This window comes from Macrosteles quadrilineatus, unplaced genomic scaffold (assembly GCF_028750875.1).
Source record: "Macrosteles quadrilineatus isolate MER2022 unplaced genomic scaffold, UCM_ALF_1.0 Scaffold_1__1_contigs__length_201487025, whole genome shotgun sequence".
Classification (NCBI taxonomy): Eukaryota; Metazoa; Arthropoda; class Insecta; order Hemiptera; family Cicadellidae; genus Macrosteles; species Macrosteles quadrilineatus.
In genome coordinates, this window is record NW_026542594.1 from 54,940,897 (window position 1) to 54,964,550 (window position 23,654).

A 23,654-nucleotide genomic window follows, 5' to 3' on the forward strand; every position below is an offset into this window, starting at 1 on the left:
AATTCAAATTGTCTTTATTCAGTCATATTTGCTTGGACTACAGTAGCTTACACATGAATAACTTAAATTATAAGGTAGTTTTCAAAATGTCAAATATGTTTCAAAACTAACTTTTAATCGTCAACAGTATAACAAGTAAAAGGGTTTGGTCCATAAATAACGGCTCATTTTTAAACACAAGTCAATCAGCTGTTGTTACGCATAGAACTGTCATTGTTGTATTAAACAACAACTGTCATGCCGTTTGAGTAATAATGGATCTTTGGACAGTGCAACACCGTGCCTTTTGCATTGATGCCTATTTAAAAAATAACGAATCTGTGATTGTAACTCAGCAGTTATTTCAAAATCATTTCAACGGCCGTCGTCATGGTGTGATTCCTTCCAAGAATACTATCTATAGGTGGGTGTTTAATTTAAGAACTAAGGAACCTGTTCTCAAGAATAAACCTCCGGGAAGGTCTAAGTCTGTACGTACAGATGAGAACATTTGCAAGAGTTTGGGAATCTGTTCTCCAAAGTCCAAAAGATCGGCAAGAATACATTCTGTTGCTTTAGGTGTTGTAAGGACCAGTTTACATTGTATTTTACATGTTGATTTGAATTTATATCCCTAAAAAGTAAAAACTTGTTGTTGCACAGAAGCTCAATCAAGGTGACTAGATTACGTCTGGTGTTTTATCAAAGACTATCAGGTGATTGAAGGCAAAAACCTTCTGGAGCGCATTAAAATGTCACTTATAATTAAAATTGGCATTAATGCAAAAAAAAGGCACAATGTTGTACTGTCCAATGATCCATGATTACTCGAATGGGATGACATTTGTTGTTCTTTAATACAATTATGAAAATTCTACGCTGATTAGATGATGATTCTAGACTGATTAGAATCTTTATACCAATTCCTGAGTTATTTTGGTTAGTAGTTTTTGAGATAGAGTGATCAGTGAGTCAGTGAATGGTATTTGACTTTTATAAGTATAGAAATGCTATTTATACATTTGATTCTATATCCTAATGATCCTCAAAAATCAATGGTAAAATTACAACAGCTGATAGACATACAGTAGTGCCTAAAAAAAGACCATAGGTAGTTCAGATTACCGATTTGTTTGGATTTTCAAACATAACCTAGAAATGCCTAATGGACACATAATTAGACCTACAGTATTAAAAATGCAGTTCTAGGATTCAGTTAAATAAAATAAAAACAATGGTTTTTGTAATTAGGTATTTTCGGTACATTACCGATAAGCTGACTGTTTTGCCTGTGAAATCGTAAAACATTTGTTGTTTCAGTGCTAATGACATTTTTTTTAAACCTCAGGAGCGGTTGGATTTTTGAAACTCTACTGTATGTTTAAAAATGATCCATTATTTATGGACCACCCTTCAGTGGCGGCTGGTGGGTTAAAGTAGTGGGAGGGCGCATACGATTTTTTTGCGTGGTTACTAATACCGGGGAGTTTAGTTAGAAGTTAAAAAACGAGTTATTTATACATTGGTTTAGGACACTTTTTAGGATACAAACTGGTTTATATATAACTGTCCGTATACGCATTCAGTGGTGGGGCGTTAAATCAATTGGCCTGTATAAACAAGAGAAATTGGCTCTATCGTGATTTTTGAGATCGTGTTATAACTAAATCGGGTTTTGGTGGGCCTAGCAGTAGCAGCTTTAACTCAACTCTCTGTTCAAAACTTACCACCTCACCAATCGTATACTTCGTAGATATTTTTTTCACCGAATTCATAGTTCATTATTAGCACTGAACTATACTTCTAAAGAAACAGTGGTATATTAATTAATTAACAACTTGAATACCGGCGGTGCGGCACGATAAACATAACCTCACAAAACCAAAACACTACAGTATTCACTATTTGACTGATCTCTAAATAATTGGGTTGACAGATAGAGATCGCTCGCTACACCCAGCGCTTGTTGTGGCAATAGTGACTACTGTTTGGACGTTGGAGTCACTAACACCCTATATCTGTTGCATTAGAGCCTGATGCAGCGCTGTGATTGGTCGAATATTTCCATGCAGTTTGTATGGGAGTTTGGACTTATACCTACTGAGTCCCGGCGTACTACCTGTTGCAAAAACATCTAGCGTCCTTTAAGAATAAGAATAAGAATAAGAAATTTATTGACCATTAAGTAAATACATTGTTTACAATAGATCTCGTCAAATTAGTCTAAACAAGTGTCAGGCTTTAAAGCTAATACTATTTTCTATTTAAAGCTATGTAGGATGACAGCATATTCAAATAACTATTTCAGAATTTAAAAACTCATCAATCTGGTACATTGGGTTTTCTAGGAGCCATTTATACAGAATTTCAAAGAATACCTTATCACTAGTAATATCTACAACGTAGTTTGGCAGTTTATTGTAAAGCTTTAAACCCAGAGTGTGATGATACTTTTGTGTTCTTGTCAATCTACATCTAGATATGTCAATTTTATTCCTAAACCTAGTAAAGTGGTCATGAACATCAGTCCTAGACCTACATATATTTATCAATATCTTTTCTCACTAGCCTTATTACTTCATAAATGTAAAGATTTATCACAGTCAAAATCCCTGTTTGCACAAACAAAGGCCTACAATGTGCCGGGAAAGATGAACCAGTTATAAGTCTAACTGCTTTTTTCTGTAATATCAAGACATCATCGATACCAATGCCATTACCCCAGACAACCAAACCATACCTCAATATACTTTCAAAGAAAGCATAATAAGCCATCTTTAAATAAACATCAGGTAACATTTTTCTTAACTTACACAATAAACATATTACTCTTGATAATTTTTTACAAACTAATTCAATATGATTCTTCCATGACAATTTACTATCAATAGAAATTCCCAACAGTGTTACACTACTTTCCAGGTTTTGATTTGATCTGTTATTAGTCATAGACACAAGCATGTTTTTAGTTTTCTCTTCATTCATAAAAAGCCCATTGACAGTAAACCAATACACAGCTCTTTCAAAACTATCTTTGACCATATTACTTAGTACATCAGGGTTATTATGATAAGAGACCAATGATGTATCATCTGCATATACAGTAGAAAAACAGTCCAGATTAAAGCTAACATCATTTATCAATATCAAAAATAAAATGGGCCCCAATATTGACCCCTGCGGTACACCATGCTTGACCTCTGAAACTTTAGAAACATTTCCCCTAATATCTACCAACTGAGATCTGCCTGTTAAATATGACTTGAAAAATTTTAGTTCACAATCTCTAACACCATAGAATTCAAGTTTCTTAAAAAGAACATCATGTGAGACACAGTCAAATGCCTTACTCAAATCACATAATGTGATTTGAGCAAGGCACCTACTTTCCAAAGCTAAATACAATTCAGCGACAAGCCTGTCAACCGCCATCACTGTGGATCTACCATGTCTGTAACCATATTGGTTGTCATTGAATAGGCTGTACACAGTAAAATAATCACATAACTGAAGTTTGACAATTTTTTCCAAAACTTTGGCAAAGACAGGAATGCATGAAATAGGACGGTAGCTAGCAGGTACATTGGGGTTACCCTTTTTAAAAATAGGAACAACTCTAGCAAACTTTAAAGACTCAGGAAAGACCCCTTCAGAAATACATAAGTTAAAACAATAGGTTAATAGAACGAGAATTGAATCGATACTATGTAAAAGTAACTTACTGGTAAGGCCAAACACATCTTTGCTATCAGATATTTTTAAGGATTTCACAACACTCAAAACTTGCTCACATGAAACCTGTGAAAATACGCAAGTGGAAGTAGGACGCACAGATTTTTCCAAACACTTCAACGCTTTCTCAGGATCACCACTGACTTTCGCACAGATCTCATCCACCGAAGTCAAGAAGTAGGTGTTAAAGATGTCCGGAGAGATGTTTCCCGTGTTGTTCACACTTGAAGATTTGCCTGCCGCCTCATTAACAATTGACCACGCCATACTGCATTTGTTGTTAGCCTGTTCTATCCTTGCGGCGTTGTAGCTTCTCTTAGCTGCCCTCAGAGCTTTCCTGTAGGTTTGTCTCTTGTTACGCAGAATCCCAAGAAGTTCACTATTCTTCGTCCCCTTGTAAAGATCAGCAAATGCCATGATGTCGTCTTTCATATCTTTAAGGCCAGTGTTATACCATTTATTGTTAATAGGCCTACATTTCTTCGAATTTCCAGTAGTTTTTTTGAAATCACTATGATCTACTTTCTTAATAGTACATGGTATACAGTCTTGAAAAATTGACAAAAATTTGTTCAAAAAGATTTCAAAAGTTGCATTGGCTGTAGAAAATTCTTCCATTATATGATCCATGTATAACAAATTATAACAGTCTATTTCACTCAGTGCCAGTTTAAAAAAGTCACTTGCCTGTGGAGTTATGTGTCTTATCTTAATAACATGATCACCAGCAGTTGTAGAGTTGTTGTGATACTTACACGGCTGCAAATCAATTTCTAACTGTAGAGCATCATGGTCTGAAAGAGATGGATTTAAGACACTAATGTTACAGAACGAAGGTACTATATTTGTTATGATGTTATCGAGGCAAGCCGTTCCCCTTGTAGGACTGGTATTAGTACAATACATATCAAACTGTCTTAACAAATTAACCAGTTGGGTAGCTGTCGGTTTTTTAGTGGTAATATCAAATTCTGCATTTAGATCACCGCAGATAACCATTCTCTTTTTGAGGCACATAAAATATCTTGGCAGTTTCTCTAATTGCGTCAGAAAAACATCAGGACTGCCATTAGGTGACCTATACAAACAGATTACTACTAGATTATAGTCACATAATTCAACTGCGGTTGCTTCAAACTGTAATTCAATGCAAAATTTACTTACGTTTAGTATGTTATAGGAATAAGACAAACTTTGTCTGAGAAAAATTGAGACACCACCATGGATGTGTATAGTGCGACAGTAATTGCTCACAACAACAAAATTTTCAGGAACACAAAGGTCAACCTGTTCATCCTTGAGCCAGTGTTCACTAAGACATATCATCCCAAAGTCAGAGTTAGATAAGAATCCCTCAAGTTCCTCAATTTTTCCTCCCAAACCTTGAATGTTAATGTAGAATATCTTCAACAGGTCATTTTCCTTCTGTACACTACTAACACTGTTTCTAGTGCCACAAGAATCAAATAGGCCTAGTCCTCTGGTCTCTAGTACATCAATCGACTCACAATTATTGATTACACAGCGTGCATCGACTTTAGAAGATAGGATTTTTACGTTAGGGTCTATGTTTGTATCGACAGGGACTGATTTTTGAAGTTTAAATCAGCTCGGTTCCAGCCATATTGTGGCCTGCGCGCCGCAGGTACATATTCTTTCACAAGAATTCCTTCATCCCAAAACTCCGGGCTTAACACTGTTTCATAAAGGTCTTCTTTCACTCCTATCTTAAAGGATTTGTATGTATCAAACCTGGAGCGAACATCTTCACACACAAAATTACCTATGTTGCAGCTAGTCAAATAAGATTCCATATCAGCCTTGGTCACCGTAGAATCCAGACGTGACACAAAAATCCACATCCTTTTCTCTGCTGGTTTCAGCTTAACATCGCCACCCACTTTAGTACCAAACATAGGTTTGGGTTTTGATGACTCACCAGGGATGATGGTTTTATTCTTCAGATTGGGATTATTCGGCCTAAATTGCCTCTTTCTCCTGTATGTGACTGTGTGGAAGGTGTCATCATCACGATTATCACTATTAAGATGGGTAGATTCAGGTTTTCGCCTCTTAACAAAGTTATTGTTACTATCAGACACAACACTTGAGTAGGTTAGGTTAGGGCTAGGGCTAGGGTTGTCATTGATTTGGTTGTCAACACTGACAGTGTGTTGTTTAACAGCAGAAGCAGAACCAGTCATTGTCTTGCATAGAGTATCATCAAATCTATGTCCATGTTCAACAGAATGCAAAGTTTTTTCCACAGTCGGAGTAAGTGCAGTCGATGCTCTCAGATCTTTAACTTCAGCACTTAATTTTTCGTACTGTGCAAAAAGTACATCCATTCGCCCACACAATGCTAAATTATTATTGCTATTAGATTCAAGTTCAGTCAAAACTATGTTTAAAACACTAGGCCAGTCACAGTTGTCATCTATTTTTTCTTGTTTTTTGAACATTTGTTTGAACTTTGAATCACATTTATTACAAAACCATTTAACATGATCTGCAATATCATTGATAACTGCATATGTTTCGCTGTCCATATTGATACATTCAGCATGATGCCACTGTTGGCAAAAACCATCACAACACATGGCTAAATCCTCTGGAACAGTAATCCCGCAGACACCACATAATGCAGATACATCTGGTGGAGATTCCTCAGAATTATTTAATGTATCACTCCTCATAGTCCCAATTTTCTTTGTCCGGCTCCGGAGAAACATAGGGAGGGGGTTATTTTAATTGTAGCCTAACTTATTTCCTCTCTCCTATGACTAACCTGCTGGAACCTTTACTACCCGTCCTAAGAACATTGACCCTACTAACGTTTATGTTCCATTAAATGTAGGATTACAGGTTATTTTTAAGTAGGTTATTATTTTTTTTACTTTTATCTTGAAAATGGGAGAACTCCGTCCCAGAGTCCTTATAGACCAGCCGCCACTGCCACTCTTTTTAATACTACTATGGGCTTACAGTACCTGCCATGCAGTTCCAAATGGTAACAGCCATGTGCTACATGTTTCAGTGGAATGCCATTGTCATACACATCTCCAGTCCAGGAATTACAATACATTAACATGATTTTCTTCAATGGTTTCATTACACACAAACATTCAGGTCGTATAGGACTAAATAAATAATTTACAACGATAGGCCTATCACGAAAATACCACATTGCCGGTACATGAGCAGGAACAGCATTGTGGAATTTTGGTGATAGGTCTATCGTGGTAAATTTATTTATTTATATGCCTTATGTAATGAAACCATGAACGAAGCTACCAAACACAGATTAAAAACATTTTTGTGGAAATTTTTGGATGATATAGGATTGGTTACATTGAGAGGTGTTCTGTTCATTTCAATTTGTCGCTGTCAGAATGCGTGGTTTACGATTTGTGATATCACGGAAGATGTTAGTAAAGCATTCAATGAGAAAATCTAAGTTTTATTTCAACTGAAGTATTGTGTTCCCAACAAAACCAAACAAAAGACTAAAATGTATTACATTTAACCCTCCAACTGGCAATGGGCAAACCCTGTAGTGGCAAGGCATTTTTGGTGATTTTGTAGTCATATTTTTTTAAACTCATACAAACTAAACCAACAGAGGGAGATGAGTGTAGGATGACTGGCGCTATATTCAATAGAAGAGTTTTGAAGATGAAATAATTAGAAATACGTTATGTTATAACCTATGTTTTGTAATTTTTCATTTAGGATATATAGGCCTACCAAATTTTGTTTTTGTTTTCTTTTCTGTGACGCAGTTCATGTATTTACTGTCAAAATAATTTCATGAATAAAGCTGATTTGACTGTATTTGTTTTTGTGTATTGTAATATTTATAATAAATAAATGATTTAATATTATAATATAACACAAAGTATCTTTTATGGTAAAAACTTATTCAAAAGCAATGAAAATGGTTAATTTATAATTATATATTCAAGAAAACTACTAATCCAAATGTATTTTACAAGTTATTATGATTATTGTACAGTATTATACAAATAACCAGCTTTATATGACACCGCTTTATTGATACAGTAGAGAGTAAAAAATCCGAACCGCTCCTGAGAGTTTTAAAATATTAAATTAGCACAGGGACAACAAATGTTTTACAATTTCGCGGGTAAAACAGTCGGCGCTCGGCGAGGAAAAAAGTGAACGGGCCGAGCCAGTATGTGTTTTGTTCGTTTCCAATGTACATATTTTTTTAAGAAACAAATTACAGTAATGTAACGAAAATACCTAAGTACAAAAATCATTGTTTTCATTTCATTCACTGTATCCTAGAACTCTATTTTCAATACTGTATGCCTAATTATGTGTCTATATGAGGCATTTCTAGGCTATGTTTGAAAATCCGAACAAATCGTTTATCTGAACTACCTACGGTCCCAATTGGTTCGGATTTTTAACTCTCTACTGTATGTAGAAAGAGTATAGCATATATATAATATTAATTTCAAAGCTTAGTATTTAAAACAAAATAATATAAAGTTGTATTGTATATAAATCCATAAAAATAAATTAAAATAAAATGCTGATCTTCCCCTACACCTTCAAACAAAATGGAAAGATCGTCATTTTTGTTGACTTTTTATAAATCGCCACATAGTATTGGATGTTAGGTCTCTATTTGAGGTACCCTTTTAGCACAGGAGCACAGGTAGCCAGCCTGTAGTGTGAGACTGCTGAATTTATCAGATTACTCACTAAAAAACCCCTTCTACTCTGTTAGACACAGACCTGGAATTGTTTGACACATTACTTCAAGTCAGGCCAACATGTGACCTAAGCCCTAAGGGCTCGCACCGTTTCTGGCATTTAGATTCTTTATGACCTACACCGCATCCCGGTGTAGGTCGAGCTTCTTGGCGCGGAGAATACCCTGGATGTAATGTGACACACAGATCCAATTGTCCTCACCGTCCGTCATCATCGGTATGACCGTGTCCACCGACAGCAGTCCTACGAACTGTTGAGCCTCCAGGCGGAGCCTTTCCTAATGCTGGCAGTGGAAAAAAGTATGTTCCACGTCATCGGGAATGCCTGGGTAGTATATGCAATCAGGTGATACGGCTTTACCCATCCTAAACAGGTACAATCGGAAAAAGCCGTGACCCGTCAGAAATTGGGTCAGGTAGAAGTTCACCTTCCCGCACCAATGATTAACCGACGATTAAGGTTGGACTTGCTGTATCAGTCACCTGGTCCAGCGTCCCCGTGTCTCCTGCCACAGCTGGTAGACAAGGGGTGCTAACCTCTGTTCGTGCCTGGTCCTCTCCACGACGCTGATAAACTATGACTATGGTATGACTCCAGCAACCACCTGGGGCCTATTGCATAAAACTACAAGTACAAGTTTACAAATTTACAGTTTACAGGTCCCTGTAATTACAATTTAACAGTTACAGGTGTTGCTAGAATAATTTGTATACTTGTAAGAACAAGTACAAAAATTGTAAACAGCTGATTACAATTTTACAATAAAATTACACATACGTCATTTGAATTTCCCATATAGGGAATAAGCTATTACCGTAGGTCTTATGGTAAGACCTAGACCCGGGAACGATTTACTTTTTCGATTTGAGGCCAAAAACACCATCCGACCAAATTCATATATATTTGTGTGTGTGTGTGTGTGTCCGTTAGCGCGATAAGTCGAGCAAAAATTAATTGATTTTGATAAAATTTTGTACAAAGGTGTAAACCTACGTTTATTTGTACGAGTTCGCGAACCAGCATGATCGGACCATGGGAACGGGGTTTTATGGGGTAAAAAAATGGTTTTCTAATTTTTTACCCTCAAAACACAACATTTCCCAATTTCTCTATACCTTTTTAAAGAGCTAAAAAAATAGTTTAGTCAATCAAAGTATTTTTGTACGGTTATTGGTAACGGAGAAAATTAAAAAAACTGTAATTTTTTTAATTCACATGTTATTCTTATGGAGAATGTTGTAAGTTGTTGTAGTTTGCTTGTTTATTGATATATTTTGATCAAACTTGGAAAATTTATTTGTTTTATACTAAGCTATTAATATTTTACTGAAAAATACACTATTAGTTGCCTTGTAGCAGCAAACCTACGTACTCGTTAAACCTGTTATATAAATAGATTTAGGCTGATTGAAAATCAATTCAGACAAATAGAAATTCGCTAGATCGGCAGGGTTATTTATAAATAAAACATACAAGCTCACACTAAAACACTAACACACACACTAAACACACTAAACACTAAACACACTAACTATAGTTAGTGTCTAGTCTATTAAATTAATGTTAATCAATAGTTAACTAATTTGTTTAGTGATAATAAATGCTATAGTTCTTATTTGACTATGTCATCATCACTTTACTATAACATTATGAAAATATTATAGTTGCTTAGTTTTAAGTTTCAGTTTGAAGGTTGTGGATCAGAAGAATCATCACTATTCCACATCTTTGTCTTAAAAAGAATAACTTGTACAATAGCAACAAAGATTTACAGGCCAAAGAAGCTAGGTAAAAAAATCTTACATTTCTACAGGTAAATGTAAAATTGTAATAATTTTATTGTAAATACAAGTCTACACACCTGTAAAATTGTTAAAAAATGCCTGTAAATTTGGGTTTTTGAGTAGTTGTTACAAGTCTGTAACTTGTAGTTCATGCAACACCTGTAATTACAATTTCTGAAGAATTCTTCAGAAATTTGCTTGTAAACTTGTAAAATTGTAGTTTTATGCAATAGGCCCCAGGAAGGCGGGTTCGGACACCGTTCGGTAGGCAGATGCTACCCTTAGTGCTGTTTGACGCTGCACTCGGGCGAGCCGCATCCTATATACCTCCTAATGGTAAATATTACAGTAGAATCTCACAAATTCGAACCTCGATAATTGGAAAACCTCTATAATTAAAAATGTTTGTTTGTTCCCTTTAGAAAACCTTTAAAATTCAAAAAATAATATATCCATAATTCAAAGTGATTTTTACGCTTAATGCAGCCTCTACAATTCGATTTTGCGCATTCCCGAGCTTCTACAAGTCGAACTTTGCTGCCGTAATTCAAACTGTTACCATAGATAAAAGGAGTATAGACACAGATACCCCACGCAATGCTAATATGTGTTAACAATTTTTGGCCGAAAAACCGACTAGATCCTAGGCGGCGCTAGTCTCGAAACCGACTAAGCGCGGTTGCCATGTCGTGCAACTCAGTCGGTCGACCGACCAACTCAGCCGGCTGGGAGAGATTCCCTCGCCTCGCACCCGCAACGCACTTCGCTCACGCTCTTCTGCTGCTCTGTCCAGTGATGAGCTTCAATGAAATACTGTATGTTTTCTTCTGAAAATCTTAAAGACTTTGTGTAATAAACATAACATTAATTGGTTGAATATTGTTGTACGTTTACCATAAACTAAAAACATTTTATATACTCAATTTAAAATGTAATATATATTTGTTTTCAATTAAAAAAATTAAATTTAAGACTGAGAACATATATATTTAAATTATTGTTTTTTAGTTTTTATATGCAGGAGTCTAAGCAATATGTAACCTATGCATTAAAACGTGGAGGATTTTTTTAAATATTTGAAACATTCCAAACAGAGAATAAGTGCTATTCAGGGTGTCTTGTACACATATGAACAAACTTTGTCACGTTATTCAGCTGTTAAAAGAAACAAAAAATTTAACATTGTCCTATGTGATTTTTACAAAAACATTCATAACTCACCGTTTGAGCTACAGCGTTGAAATTCTGTATGGCTATCTTATTGACCTCAATCTTAATACATGCGCAAAATATGAATAAAAACTCTTGAACTATATTTAAAACCAAGGATCACGTTATCTATTATTGAAACGATATATATGTATACAACAACAACCAAAGTCAACAGAGATACGTTTTATACAAAGATAAAATTGTGTACAAAGATATCCATCTTGAAAATAAAAAAATGTAATTCTTAGTTTTCTTTTAGATATTACAATAATTTGTTTTATATTTTGAGCTTTTTAGGGACTTCATTCAACTCATTCAACTAGTTTAAACATAAATAAATGTCCACTATACCCATGATTTTCAGCGGGGAGGGGATACAAAATTTTAAAAATACCCCCTAAATCAATTACACAGTTTGATTAAATAAACCTACTACATGGCTGTGGGCTGTACACAGCCATGAGGTAAGCCAAATAAATAATTAAGCAAATCAGAGTTTAGATATGGTTTACGAACTCAAAGCATACAATTATTAGGTATCAATTGTCTTTGCCCTACATGTTCTTTTTGATGCCTTCTGTATATTGTTTCATATCTAAATTATAAAGTTGGGAAAGTTATTTCACAAAATGAGAGTATTAGTTTTTGGCTTTTTAAAGGTAGTTCAATATTTTCGTTTCTCGAATATATCTATTAAAATTGTCCGTAAACAAGTGTGAGTACATGTAATAAGAGATTTATCTACAGTACTTTCAATTAAGATATTATAGTTTGTATATTGGCAATTAATGTTCTTTTCAATACTCTACAGGCGAAAGTAAACTTTTTTTAAACGTACAATGAGCTAAGAAAATAGGTTTTTCGCTACACTACTGTAAAATGACATGTTTCGTTGCATATTTATCACCTGCACAAATCTGTTATTACATTGTTTACTATGGCAATAGTATATTTCGTACCTAGGGCCGAAAATGAGGTTTTGCCGGCTCGGGGTTTTTAAGTTCGAGACCAAGTCGAGAACGATCGAGAGCTGCAAAACCATTTTTGGTCCGTGGTACGAACACTATTTTTCACCACACTACTACTATTCACAAACGCAACTTTAAGGTTATGTGAAGAAGTAATTTAAGGAATCAGCAAAAATAATAATAAACCGTTGCTAGGCAACGGTGAAAATAAAACAATTATATTGCAATGTTATGGATACTGTTTTGTATTTAATATGCAAGCGGGCAGCTGATTTTGCGGTCCTAGGGATGTAAAAACCTGTTTGGTCCCCAAATGACGATGACAGCTGGTACGGTCAGCAAAACGTAACTTTCAGCCTCTAATTAACGTATGTAAAACAGCTAATAACATCATATTGTGGTGAAAAAGATTTTTTACTATGCGAGAGTATGTTTACTATTTTTATTTTTGTATTTTGTCGATGTAAACAAACAATAATATTTGTAATTGTTTTATAAACTGTTTAAATTTTCAACAACTAAAAGTAAACATTAACTTTAAATTGAAGGTATGACCTAAAGATTCTATGAGTTTTGTAATAAAGAAATACAGGGTGAAGCAGTGAGAGCACCCCAATTTTCTTTCGTTGTCACACTATAAGTAAAGCCACAATTAATTAACAGCTCTGCTTATAATGTAAATTAAACTATGTCATTTTAGTAAACATTATGCCTGAGGCTATTAAGACAGATTTTGATGTGGAAACCCATTTCTAAAATAGTGATTCTTGTACAAAACCCCAGAGATTGTTTGGACCACATTCCATCCTTGGTCAATATGGTGCTGTTCCAAATTGGAAAACAACGGTGAACTGGGTAAAATAATTTAGTATAACAGCTTAAAACGAAAAAATAATCGGTTGGGGCCGCAAAACCCTTTGTACACCAGCAAATGCTGTAAAAGTGTGAGCCGCAGTAACTCGAAGTCCGAAGAGATTTGCCAGGAAGCTTTTGTTGTTGAAAGCTTTACGTTGGCTCTTTTTTTAGGGGGGGGGGGGGTATTCTGATAAGCTACTTGAAGTTCGAGGTTTTTTCTAAGTCGCCCCACAGATTTGCTTAAACGGAAGCTAAGAATTGTCCAAAACTAAAGTGATTCCTGAAGAAATGCTGGAGGAGTATTTGATGGAGTTTTCAAGTGACTAAAAAGGAGTGTCAAGTGGGACAAGGACGTCACTTGCAGGATTTTGTTTTCAAGGAATGAAAAAATGACTTTAAGCTCAATTGGCCAAAAATAAGCTGTGTTTTGATGTGGTATTTATATCTATTGGGTGAATATGTTTAATTTATAATATAATGGAGTTAGTACAATTTATAAATTGGGCCGCTTTCATTGCCTCACCCTGTAGTATTTTTGGAATAGAAAATGGGTCTATACATATTTTCGACCATTTAAAGTACTCGATAATTTTCGCACTGCAAACATGATGTCAAATATGAAATTTTTTGCAGACTTGCCACTCTTGTTATGAAATATACTAATTCCCGATACTGCACGGCAAAATTTCATCATTTTAACTTTCTTTGCACGGAAAGTAACTGTTATGGGATTTTGCTGTGCAGACCGATCAGCGTTTGCACTTGACATAAGCACGGAAATTGTTGTAAATTTAATGTGGACAGTAAATCTAATATTCAAAGTTGTAATTGTAATGTGTACAGTTCATAAAAAGTGAATTGTACTTAAAATTACATACAAAACTAGACCAACCCACGCGCGATTTGAGACGTAGTTTTAATGTTCGATGAAATTCCAGGGTGTTTGATATAAGTGTGCCAGCTATTCTATTCAAAAGTTATAAGAGATATGACAAAATTTTAAATCGTAACTACCTTGGATTTGTTATGAAAAAAATTGTTCAGGTTGAAAAAATAATTTTAGCCGCCATTTTCCAATATGGTTGCCAACTTCGATTTGTCGTATGGAAGACCCATATTTAATGATTGTTTTAGAAATTGAGTGCAATTTAAAAAAGTTTCCAATCTTGGAATTTTTTCTCTAAAGCTACTCGTTTAGGAGTTACAGCGTGTTACAACCGAGAAAATGACTTACGGAGTTGCGGTGTACATTTTGCATCATGTAGCACCTAAACTAGTACGTTTGGAGCGAAAATGCAAAGAGTAAATAAATATTCTTAGAATTGCATAAATATTCTAAAAAGACCATAACATACACCGTTTTCCTGTTTTAAAATTTCACTGCCATTTTTGAAACGATGGAATCAATATTTGTTATGTATGTTATGGTATTTTTTGAATCTAGATGCAATTTTAAGAATATTTTACTTCTTGCATTTTTGCTCTAAACGTAGTCGTTTAGGAGATACATGATGCAGAATGTAAAACGCAAGTCATTTTTTCTTAGTTGTAACACGTTGTAACTCCTAAACGAGTAGCTTTAGAGAAAAATTGCCAAGAATAAAAACATTTTTTAATTGCATTTAACTTTCCAAAACAATCCTAAAATATAGGGTCTTCCATAAGAAAAATCAAAGTTGGCGGTCATATAGGAAACATGGCGGCTAAAATTATTTTTTCAACTTGACCAAAATTTAAAAAATAAAAAATCCAAGGCGACTTGCCTATCTTGTGGGGTATCTGTGTCTATACTCCTTTTATCTATGCTGTTACCTCCAAAATTTTAAATCAACCTCTATAATTCAAACTGTGACAGTAAGCCTCTGTAATTAAAATTCAGGACAAAAAATATGCATGTTGAAACATGAACTGACCCTCTTATTGATGTTCCCACGTTGTGTTCATTGGTATCCGTTCTTTCAAATTCTCTACACTTAAAACTGGGACCTCCATAATTCAAATTTTATTTATTCTAACCTCTATAAATGAAAACTCTCTATATTTCAAACTTCCCATGATTCAAAATATAATGTCTATCCTTTGAAATTAGAATTAGCTGAATGAATCTACTGAATGAAGGGAAAGAGGGGGCCACCCAAGCTGTACAGGAATTGCGTAGAGGGCCACTAGGCGTGGCCGGCCCGAGCTGCAGGGCTACCTTCAGTGCTGACAATGTCGCGTCATTAAACAAATAGAGAGGGCCACTAAGTATGGCTTTCCTGTTCTATAGGGAAGGAAAAGAGAACAATAAATACAACTGCAAAGCTTTAAGTGGAACTAAACATTCACGTGGGAATTAATATAATGTTGACGTGGGAAACATTCACGTGGAACCCTGGAAAAACTTTGAAAAACTAAGAACAAACCTGGAATTTCACTTTAAAAATATAGTATACACCCTGTTAAAGTATGAAGGTCTATCTATCTATACTGAAATATCGATACAGAACAGCCATCTGTTAACTCTCTTCCCTCTCCATTGAAAAATGAGAATATAATGAGACATAAATGGCAAAAACACATAATTTACTAATTGTCCTTGAAAGTTTGTTTGATATTACCATGTCTTCTTAAGTTGAGAAATTACATGCAACAGACTTTTTTACCCAAGTCAATCAAATGTAAGCAAAAATAATTTTCTCAACCAATCGACTAATTCTTGATGATTCTTTCAGAAAATGGGGCAAGCTGAAAATTGTCAGAAAAAATACTTTCACAGCTTGTTTTATCCCGAATTGGATTGAAATTCTATTTACAGTTGACTCCTGGGGCAATGTGGTCAATGTTAGCTACCAAAGCATTTGTACAGGTGAGACTTTAATTTTTAAATTCACTTAGCCTTAAAAAGTATTTTAATTAGTTTACATTTTGTGATGTAAGTTGATTTGGAATTGATAATGTGTCTTTGAATCTTTCAACTACTTAGTTTGTGTTGTGACTTTAAATTAGAGTAAATAATTGCACACATTTGAACAAACTCTTTTATTGAATGTAATTTCAAAGATTACACATGCTACGCAAAATAGATATTGCAGCCAAGGCATTTTTGTGATAGCAATTTTCCTGCGAGGCCTAGCGAATGCCTTCACAACCAAAGACCCAATTGCCGACATGACCAGCTGTTATTTATGTATTTTTGTTGTTGTTTATTGTGTTATGGTTAACCTTTATTTTGTGTTTGTTTACTTATGTAAGTAACTAGAGGATTATTGGAAGATGGATTAACAGGAGTGAAGAAGGTGTGTAGTAAATTACAATTGTATTTTGATGTGGATATTTTCTTGAATGCCTGGTGGCGTGCTCTTTTATTGGTTGTCTGTCGACTCGTATTAACAGTCCGAGTTTGAGATTTTTCAAATTTCCTATTAAAATAAGAGTGTATGTCATGGGTAGCAAACACGGCAAACGAAAAACTGAAAGGCCTTCCTGACACTGCTTTACATTCATGTTTAGTGTGTGAACTGCTTCTTGAACCTAACTGCTTTAGAAATAATATGAGAAGTGAACTAAATAAGGAAGCTGTGCCAACATGACTAGTTATTTTCTAGGGGCCTAACTATGAATATACACCGGTTGTTACTCAGCAGTCTGCACTCATTGCTGCTTCTACAGACGATCACAACTGTCTCGCTGTAGCAGGCCCTTCATCACCAGTATTTCTACTGTCGATGGCTAGAGTCTGCCTTAAGACGGGTTGATAGAGTACCGAAATATATTATTACCTACTAATTATACTATAATCCAATAATTTGTAATTTGCTATTCACGTTAATTTAATAATTATTTTGTGTAATTAATAACTAAATGATGACTAAATCGGTCCTATATTGAACAATACATTGAAGCCTGTTTACAAACTTTTGATAAGGATATTAAAACAAATTTATTTTGTTGGGTAAATTTAACTTTGCTCAAACAACTAAAAATCTATATCTATATAAAAGAGGAAGTTTGTATGTATATATATATATATATATATATATGTTTGAACGTTATGGACTCCGAAACCGCTCGACAGATTGTAATGAAACTTTCAGGAATTATTAAGCATCTTTCAAGGATGGTTTTTGTGAAGTTTGGTGCAGATCCGTCAAAAGGGCTCCGCCCCAGAGGGTTTTAAGTGGGACAATGTCAGACTTTTTGAACTACAATGTTTACAAATAAATATAATTTAAAAGCAGATGTTTTCTTTCACCAACTGTTTTGTTGGTTTGAATAATCACAACGTTCTGTATTAGTCATGATTTGAAATAGTGCCACAATGTTTCTACAGAGTGCAGCACAGAAAACTATTTTACTTTTGAATAAGTCCAAATATATTAAACCCCAATCGCAGCACACCTGTGCACTCAACAACGTTTAAATTCTCCAATGTTGAATATGTAAACATAAAAACCTTGATTAAAGTATTATAAACAATAAAAGGGATGGTAATGCCTTAATATTTTTATCTTTTGTTCTATACCCACACAATCTAACATAAATTATTAAGTGAATAATAATCGTGCGTGCTATCTCAGGTATTCAAATGCCATTACTGGCATTAAAAGAAGGAACTCCATTAATACTAATGCGAAACTTAAATTCACTTAAAAGGAGAAATAGTCTTAATCCCAAGAATACTGATGACTTCATCCAAATTACCCTCTGAATTGAAGCAACTACAATTTCCTTTTTTTGTCTTTCTTTCCCAATCACCATTATAAGGCACTAGGGCAAACCCTGACTATCGTCGGTTTAAATTTTGAAAATGCATGCTTTTCACACGGACAGCTGTATGTTGCGTGCTCACGTGGTGGTAGGTACGTCTAAAAACTTATAGAAAAAACAAAAAAAAAATTGTTTAGGCCCTATTCACTGGCAATTAAGTAAAATATTCTATTTTTATTTTTGGTACACACTTTTATTATTCATCGTAAAGAACAAATTACCATTTACAATAATAGTTGTTAAGCGCAGCAACGCGCGCCGGGTAACTGCTAGTTATGTATAAATGGCAATAAACCTATTACACATAACAATAATACATAATTTTGCACGGTAAATTACATGTTTTAACAATAATACTTTGAACATAAAACATTTGACAACAAAATGATGTTCATAAATCTCTTCAAAAATACTTTACTGTCCCATAAATGGTACAAACTTTGTTAGATGGTGCCTAAATCGACTTTCATGTAGGCTAACTTAAAAAAAATATCCTTTTGTGTTTGTTTTACTTTGCTAAAACAACTATAAATCAAGTGTAAATGGCAATAAATTAATTACACATTACAAAAACACAGGATTTGCACTCTAATTTATAAGATTTTTATATAAATAATATATTTATTTCAGATAATAGAGCTATTTTATCCGTGTTACTATTGTTTCGCCTAATTAATGACTATCAACCACAAAATCCAAACCAGGAAGTTGACTAAATCATCATTGTTGCGTAACTTTATGAGCTTAGTTCTATATGTTTTAAAATATAACCATTAATAAACTTTCCATGATATCACAATTTTCTCTAAAGCTCGGTCCCATATAGTATTAGTTCATAAAATAAACAACTACAATAATGGGTTTTTAGCGAATTTCCCTATAGGGAAGTAGCTATTACCGTAGGTGACACGGTATGTCCTAGACCCGGGACCAATTTACTTTTTCATTTTGATGTCCCCAGAGGCCAAAAACACCATTCGTTCAAATTTTTATATATGTATATATTTATTTTTTTATAGTTCTGTTCACGTTTTAGGGCTACTTTTTCAATTAATAAGCAAAATAATAAAAGCCAGAGTACCCTGAATATATATAGGCCTATATCAGGGTGTCTACCAACCGGGAAATCCGGGAAAACCGGGAATTGTACTTAAATTTTTACTGGCCATGAAATGTACGGAATTGTCCTTAAATGCTAGACTATGTCCTTAAATTTTTAATGGGCCATAATTTTATTGATCGCTAGTTGGTTGGGAGCACATAAAAGGTTTATCAGATGTTTGTTTACATTTTCATAATTTATTACTAGAGTAATTATGCAATAAAAATCCCATTAACAATCTCAAACCCATAAATATTTTATCACGACAATCAAGTGTCAAGTTAAGTACTTCCAAGAACTGTTGACTCAGCAGCTAGCTCATAAAAGTTGTATCACTTTAATTCCTTTACAACTTCTTTTTTTATTACTAGGGTAATTATTATTAGATCCCAAACATATTTTAACGTGAAAATAATAGCTTTTTAATGGCTGTTAAATTTCACTTCAAACATGTAAATAATCTACAGTCTTATTTTGTAAGTTAACCCCTTTTTTATGGACATTTTATCTTTCAATTGACAAAACCACAAGCATTGTTGTTTGCATTAATGTTTTACCACTATGTAGGCCTGCTTGGTTTCAAATTATGTCATTGCATTTTCTGTATCTTTGTCTTATATTGTTGGCTATTCAGGTTTCAATGTTTTTTGTTTCCCATATATTTATTTATTGAGTTGTATGCTTTAAGCAATCAATATCTTATGAACTAGAATGATGATAGTGACTTTGCTGCTATTATAACCTCATTGTTTGTTACTCAGTTTATATAGGCCCTCCTAAATAATTAGGTCTAGGCCTGGGTATTTTGATTCTTGAAAGAGCTGTAAAATATATTAAGAAAATGTAATTGAGCCTAAGATAAACAACTAATGATTGCTATGTGTTGATATTAACTTTGCAAATGAAAATACAATAATCTTACTCTGTGCTTATTGCTTATTAATAGCCGCTTACCAAACCTTGAAGAATTGAGTAACAATATGCATTAAAGATTTTTTTTCAAAAGTAGTCGAGAACCTAACGTTGTGCCAGGGCGAATCATGCCAAATTAATCGGCCTGGATCGGATAAGCTATGTTATGAAGTTTACGTGACTGATGGAGATATTTGTCCCTATCGCAGGAGACAATGATTGCGTTTCTCTGTTACACTATAAAAGCTTTACCTAAAGTATAGGTAGGCCTATATTTGTTTACTTCAATAAATTTCTATTTTGTTATTTTTAACTCTTATCTATTATTATTTACTTTTCTCTCTGGTACAACTACAGTGAATAACAAGATTAATACAGTTTGACAAATCAGGAAAATTATTCGGTAGGCCTAATGACACCGACAAAGGTTACGGCAAAGTGTCCTTAAATGTACGGGAATTGTCCATGAATTTTTTATCCAGAATGTAGTTGACACCCTGCTATATATACGTCCGTGAACGCGATAACTTGAGTAATTTTTGTCCGATTTTGATGAAATTTGGTTTAAAGGTGTAAAGCAGGATAAACTTGAATGAGTTCGCGAACCAGCATGATCGGACAATGGGAACGGGTCTTTACGGGGGGTTTTATGGGGTAAAAATTGGTTTTTCTCACTTTTGACCCTCAAAACACAAAATTTCCCAATTTCTCTTTAGACATTTTTAAAGAGCTTAAAAAAAACAAATAATTTAGTGTATAAAAGTATTTTTGTTCGGTTATTAGTAACGGAGAAAATTAAAAAAATTGTAAATTTAAAATTTCCATGTTATTCATATGGAGAAAGAAAGAAAGAAAGAAAGAGTTTTATTTCTCCATAAATATACAAATATGTACATGGAGAATAGTCATAAATTAATGATGAATAAGTACAATGTCATCTCAAAGTTTAAACTAACTTAGCACTACTGTTAAAAAAGTCATTCAAAGTATAAAATGCATTGTCATACAGGTATTGCCTGACTTTCTTCAAAAAACAATTGTTAAAGTCTGTGTCTTTTTCTAATAACAAGAATTTATTAATTACCCAACGAGTCATATAATCAGGAGATTTTTCAAATTTTGCTGTTGAGTGCGAGGGATATATTATAAAATTACGTCTTGTGTTATACGCATTCGTGTGATTTTCAAAAAGGATTCTATTTTTCATGAAGTATTTACATAATTAATAAATATAAAGACAAGGTAAAGTTAATAATTTTGATTCTTGAAATATTTGTTGACAGTGCTCATCAACCGGAATATGATGCAAAATTCTAATGGCCCTTTTCTGAATTCGGAATATTCTATTAAAATTTTCACACGAAGTACTACCCCAAATTACCAAACCATAAGTTAATCTAGATTGAATAGTTGCAAAGTAAACAGTTTTTAAAATGTTTTTATTAACTGAGTTTGCAAAATAAGAAGAATTTAATTTTTTACTTAAAATATTAATATGTATAGAAAATTCTAATTTCGCATCTATGGTTATTCCTAAAAATGTATAAATTTTTTCGGTTTTACTTGAATTTTCTGAAGGTTCACGAGTTTTGAATTTGATTATTTCAGTTTTGTTTTCATTTAATTTTAATCTATTTTCTTTAAACCAGGTGCTTAAGTAAAAAATGCAATCCTCAATATTAAGATCAAGACCACCTTGACTCCCTTCTTGGACTACTAAAGTAGTGTCATCAGCGTACTGAATTGTATTCAATAAAGTGGAATCAGCATTTTTGGGAAAGTCTGCGACATAAATTAAAAGAAGAATCGGCCCTAATATCGATCCTTGTGAACATCCTGTATGGCAAATTTCCCAATCGGAGTCATATGAGCCACTTTGGTCATTTATTCGCACCATCTGAAAACGTTTTTCAAAATAGGATTTAATTAAGTTAATTGCTTGACCTCTGATTCCATAATTTTCCATTTTTTCTAGCAATATATTTCTGTCAATAGTGTCAAACGCTTTTGACAGGTCACAAAAGATTGCTGCAGAAGAGGTTTTACTATCCATATTCTTAATGATGAAATCGATAAATTTAGAAACTGCATCTATGGTTGAAAGATTTTGCCTGAATCCAAACTGTTCTTTTAATTATTTGATGTTTCTCAAGATAAGGTAGAAGTCTGTTTAAAATTATTCTTTCTAGCAAATTTGAGAAAACTGATAACAATGAAATAGGTCAAAAATCATCCAAACTTTTATCTTTGTTTTTCTTGATTGGCTTTATGATGGAGTATTTCAGCAGATCCGGGAATATCCCCAACGTTAAGCACTGATTGAATATGGAGGCCAAATGGGGGGCTAAAACTTCACCTACCCGTTTAATTAAGAACATAGGAACATCATATCAACCAGATGATCTCTTATTTTTCAGTTTTCTTATAGCAGATAAAATCTCATTTGGCATCACAGGATCCAAGAAAAGTGAACCGTTTAAATTACTACAATAGTTTTTGAATAAGCCAAAGCAACACTTATATTCGGCTTAAGATCTAATCTTTCAGAAACATTCAAAAAATGTTTGTTTAATAAAGCTTTGAGAATATTGTCAAATGTTGTAGTTTGCTTGTTTGTGGATATAATTTGATCAAACTTGGCAAATTTATTTATTTTGTACTAAGCTATCAATATTTTACTAAAAACACACTTTTTAATAGCTCCCACAGCTGTTGTACTGCAACAAATGATTGGAAAACTTGAACTTTATTGGAATTTATGGAACCTTCAAGTTAATACTAATAAATCCAAAATTATGGTTTTTCGCAAAGGAGGTAGATTGGCAAAAAGTAATAGTAATAAATGGTTCACGCCAATGCTAAGTTGGGAACAACATTTTCAGATGAAGTCCACAGCTGCAAAATTAGCCATTAACGCCGCCTGGAACAAATAAATAAACAATGACAGGGTGCATCTGTCCTCAAAATTTGTATGTTTTAACGCTGTGGTAAGATCAATATTATGTTATGGAGGCCAGGTATGGGGATATTTAGAGAGCGAAAAGATAGAATCTGTACAAAAGTTATTTATTAGGAAACTGTTTCAGTTGCCTAATAACACGCCAAATTACTCACTGTACTTGGAAACGGGTCTAGATAAATTACACATTTATTCTCTCTCAATGAATCTTAATTGTATAATAAATATATTGGGGCTACCACCTGAGCGTTTACCAAGATTATAAGCAGCTGAAGTTTTAAGAAAAAATGTAGATTGGTGTAGAGCGTGGAGAGCATTAGGAATCAAATATGGCGTGCAAATGGAGCTGAATATACATACGATGGAGGAGGCGGGGAGTGGTAGGTTAAAGTCTCAATTAGTTAGTGTCGTAAATGCAGCGAGAGATAGCTGGAGAGCTGAGTGTCTAGGCAGAGCGCGTACTTCAGCTTATCATTCTCAATACCTCGTCGTTGACTTTGACCTTGGCAACAATAGCTTCTTGGAAACTGGTTTAGACAACCGAACCATTTCTTGGATAATAAAATGTAGAGGAGAACTGTATAGATCTCAACTATAAACCGTGGATTGTCGACAAAAACCACACATGTTCCTTGTGTAATTTTAAACGAGAATGA

The 23,654-nt window shown here is 34.0% G+C and overlaps 1 protein-coding gene across 1 annotated transcript in view; it reads left to right on the forward strand.

The window, feature by feature from the left end:
- LOC128983120 (uncharacterized) overlaps positions 1 to 23,654 on the forward strand; it is a 127,240-nt gene that overhangs the window by 69,149 nt on the left and 34,437 nt on the right. The window contains exon 7 of the mRNA XM_054402287.1: positions 15,991 to 16,124. Within this exon, the coding sequence (XP_054258262.1) occupies positions 15,991 to 16,124 (134 nt within the window). The remainder of the gene's footprint in view (positions 1 to 15,990; positions 16,125 to 23,654) is intronic.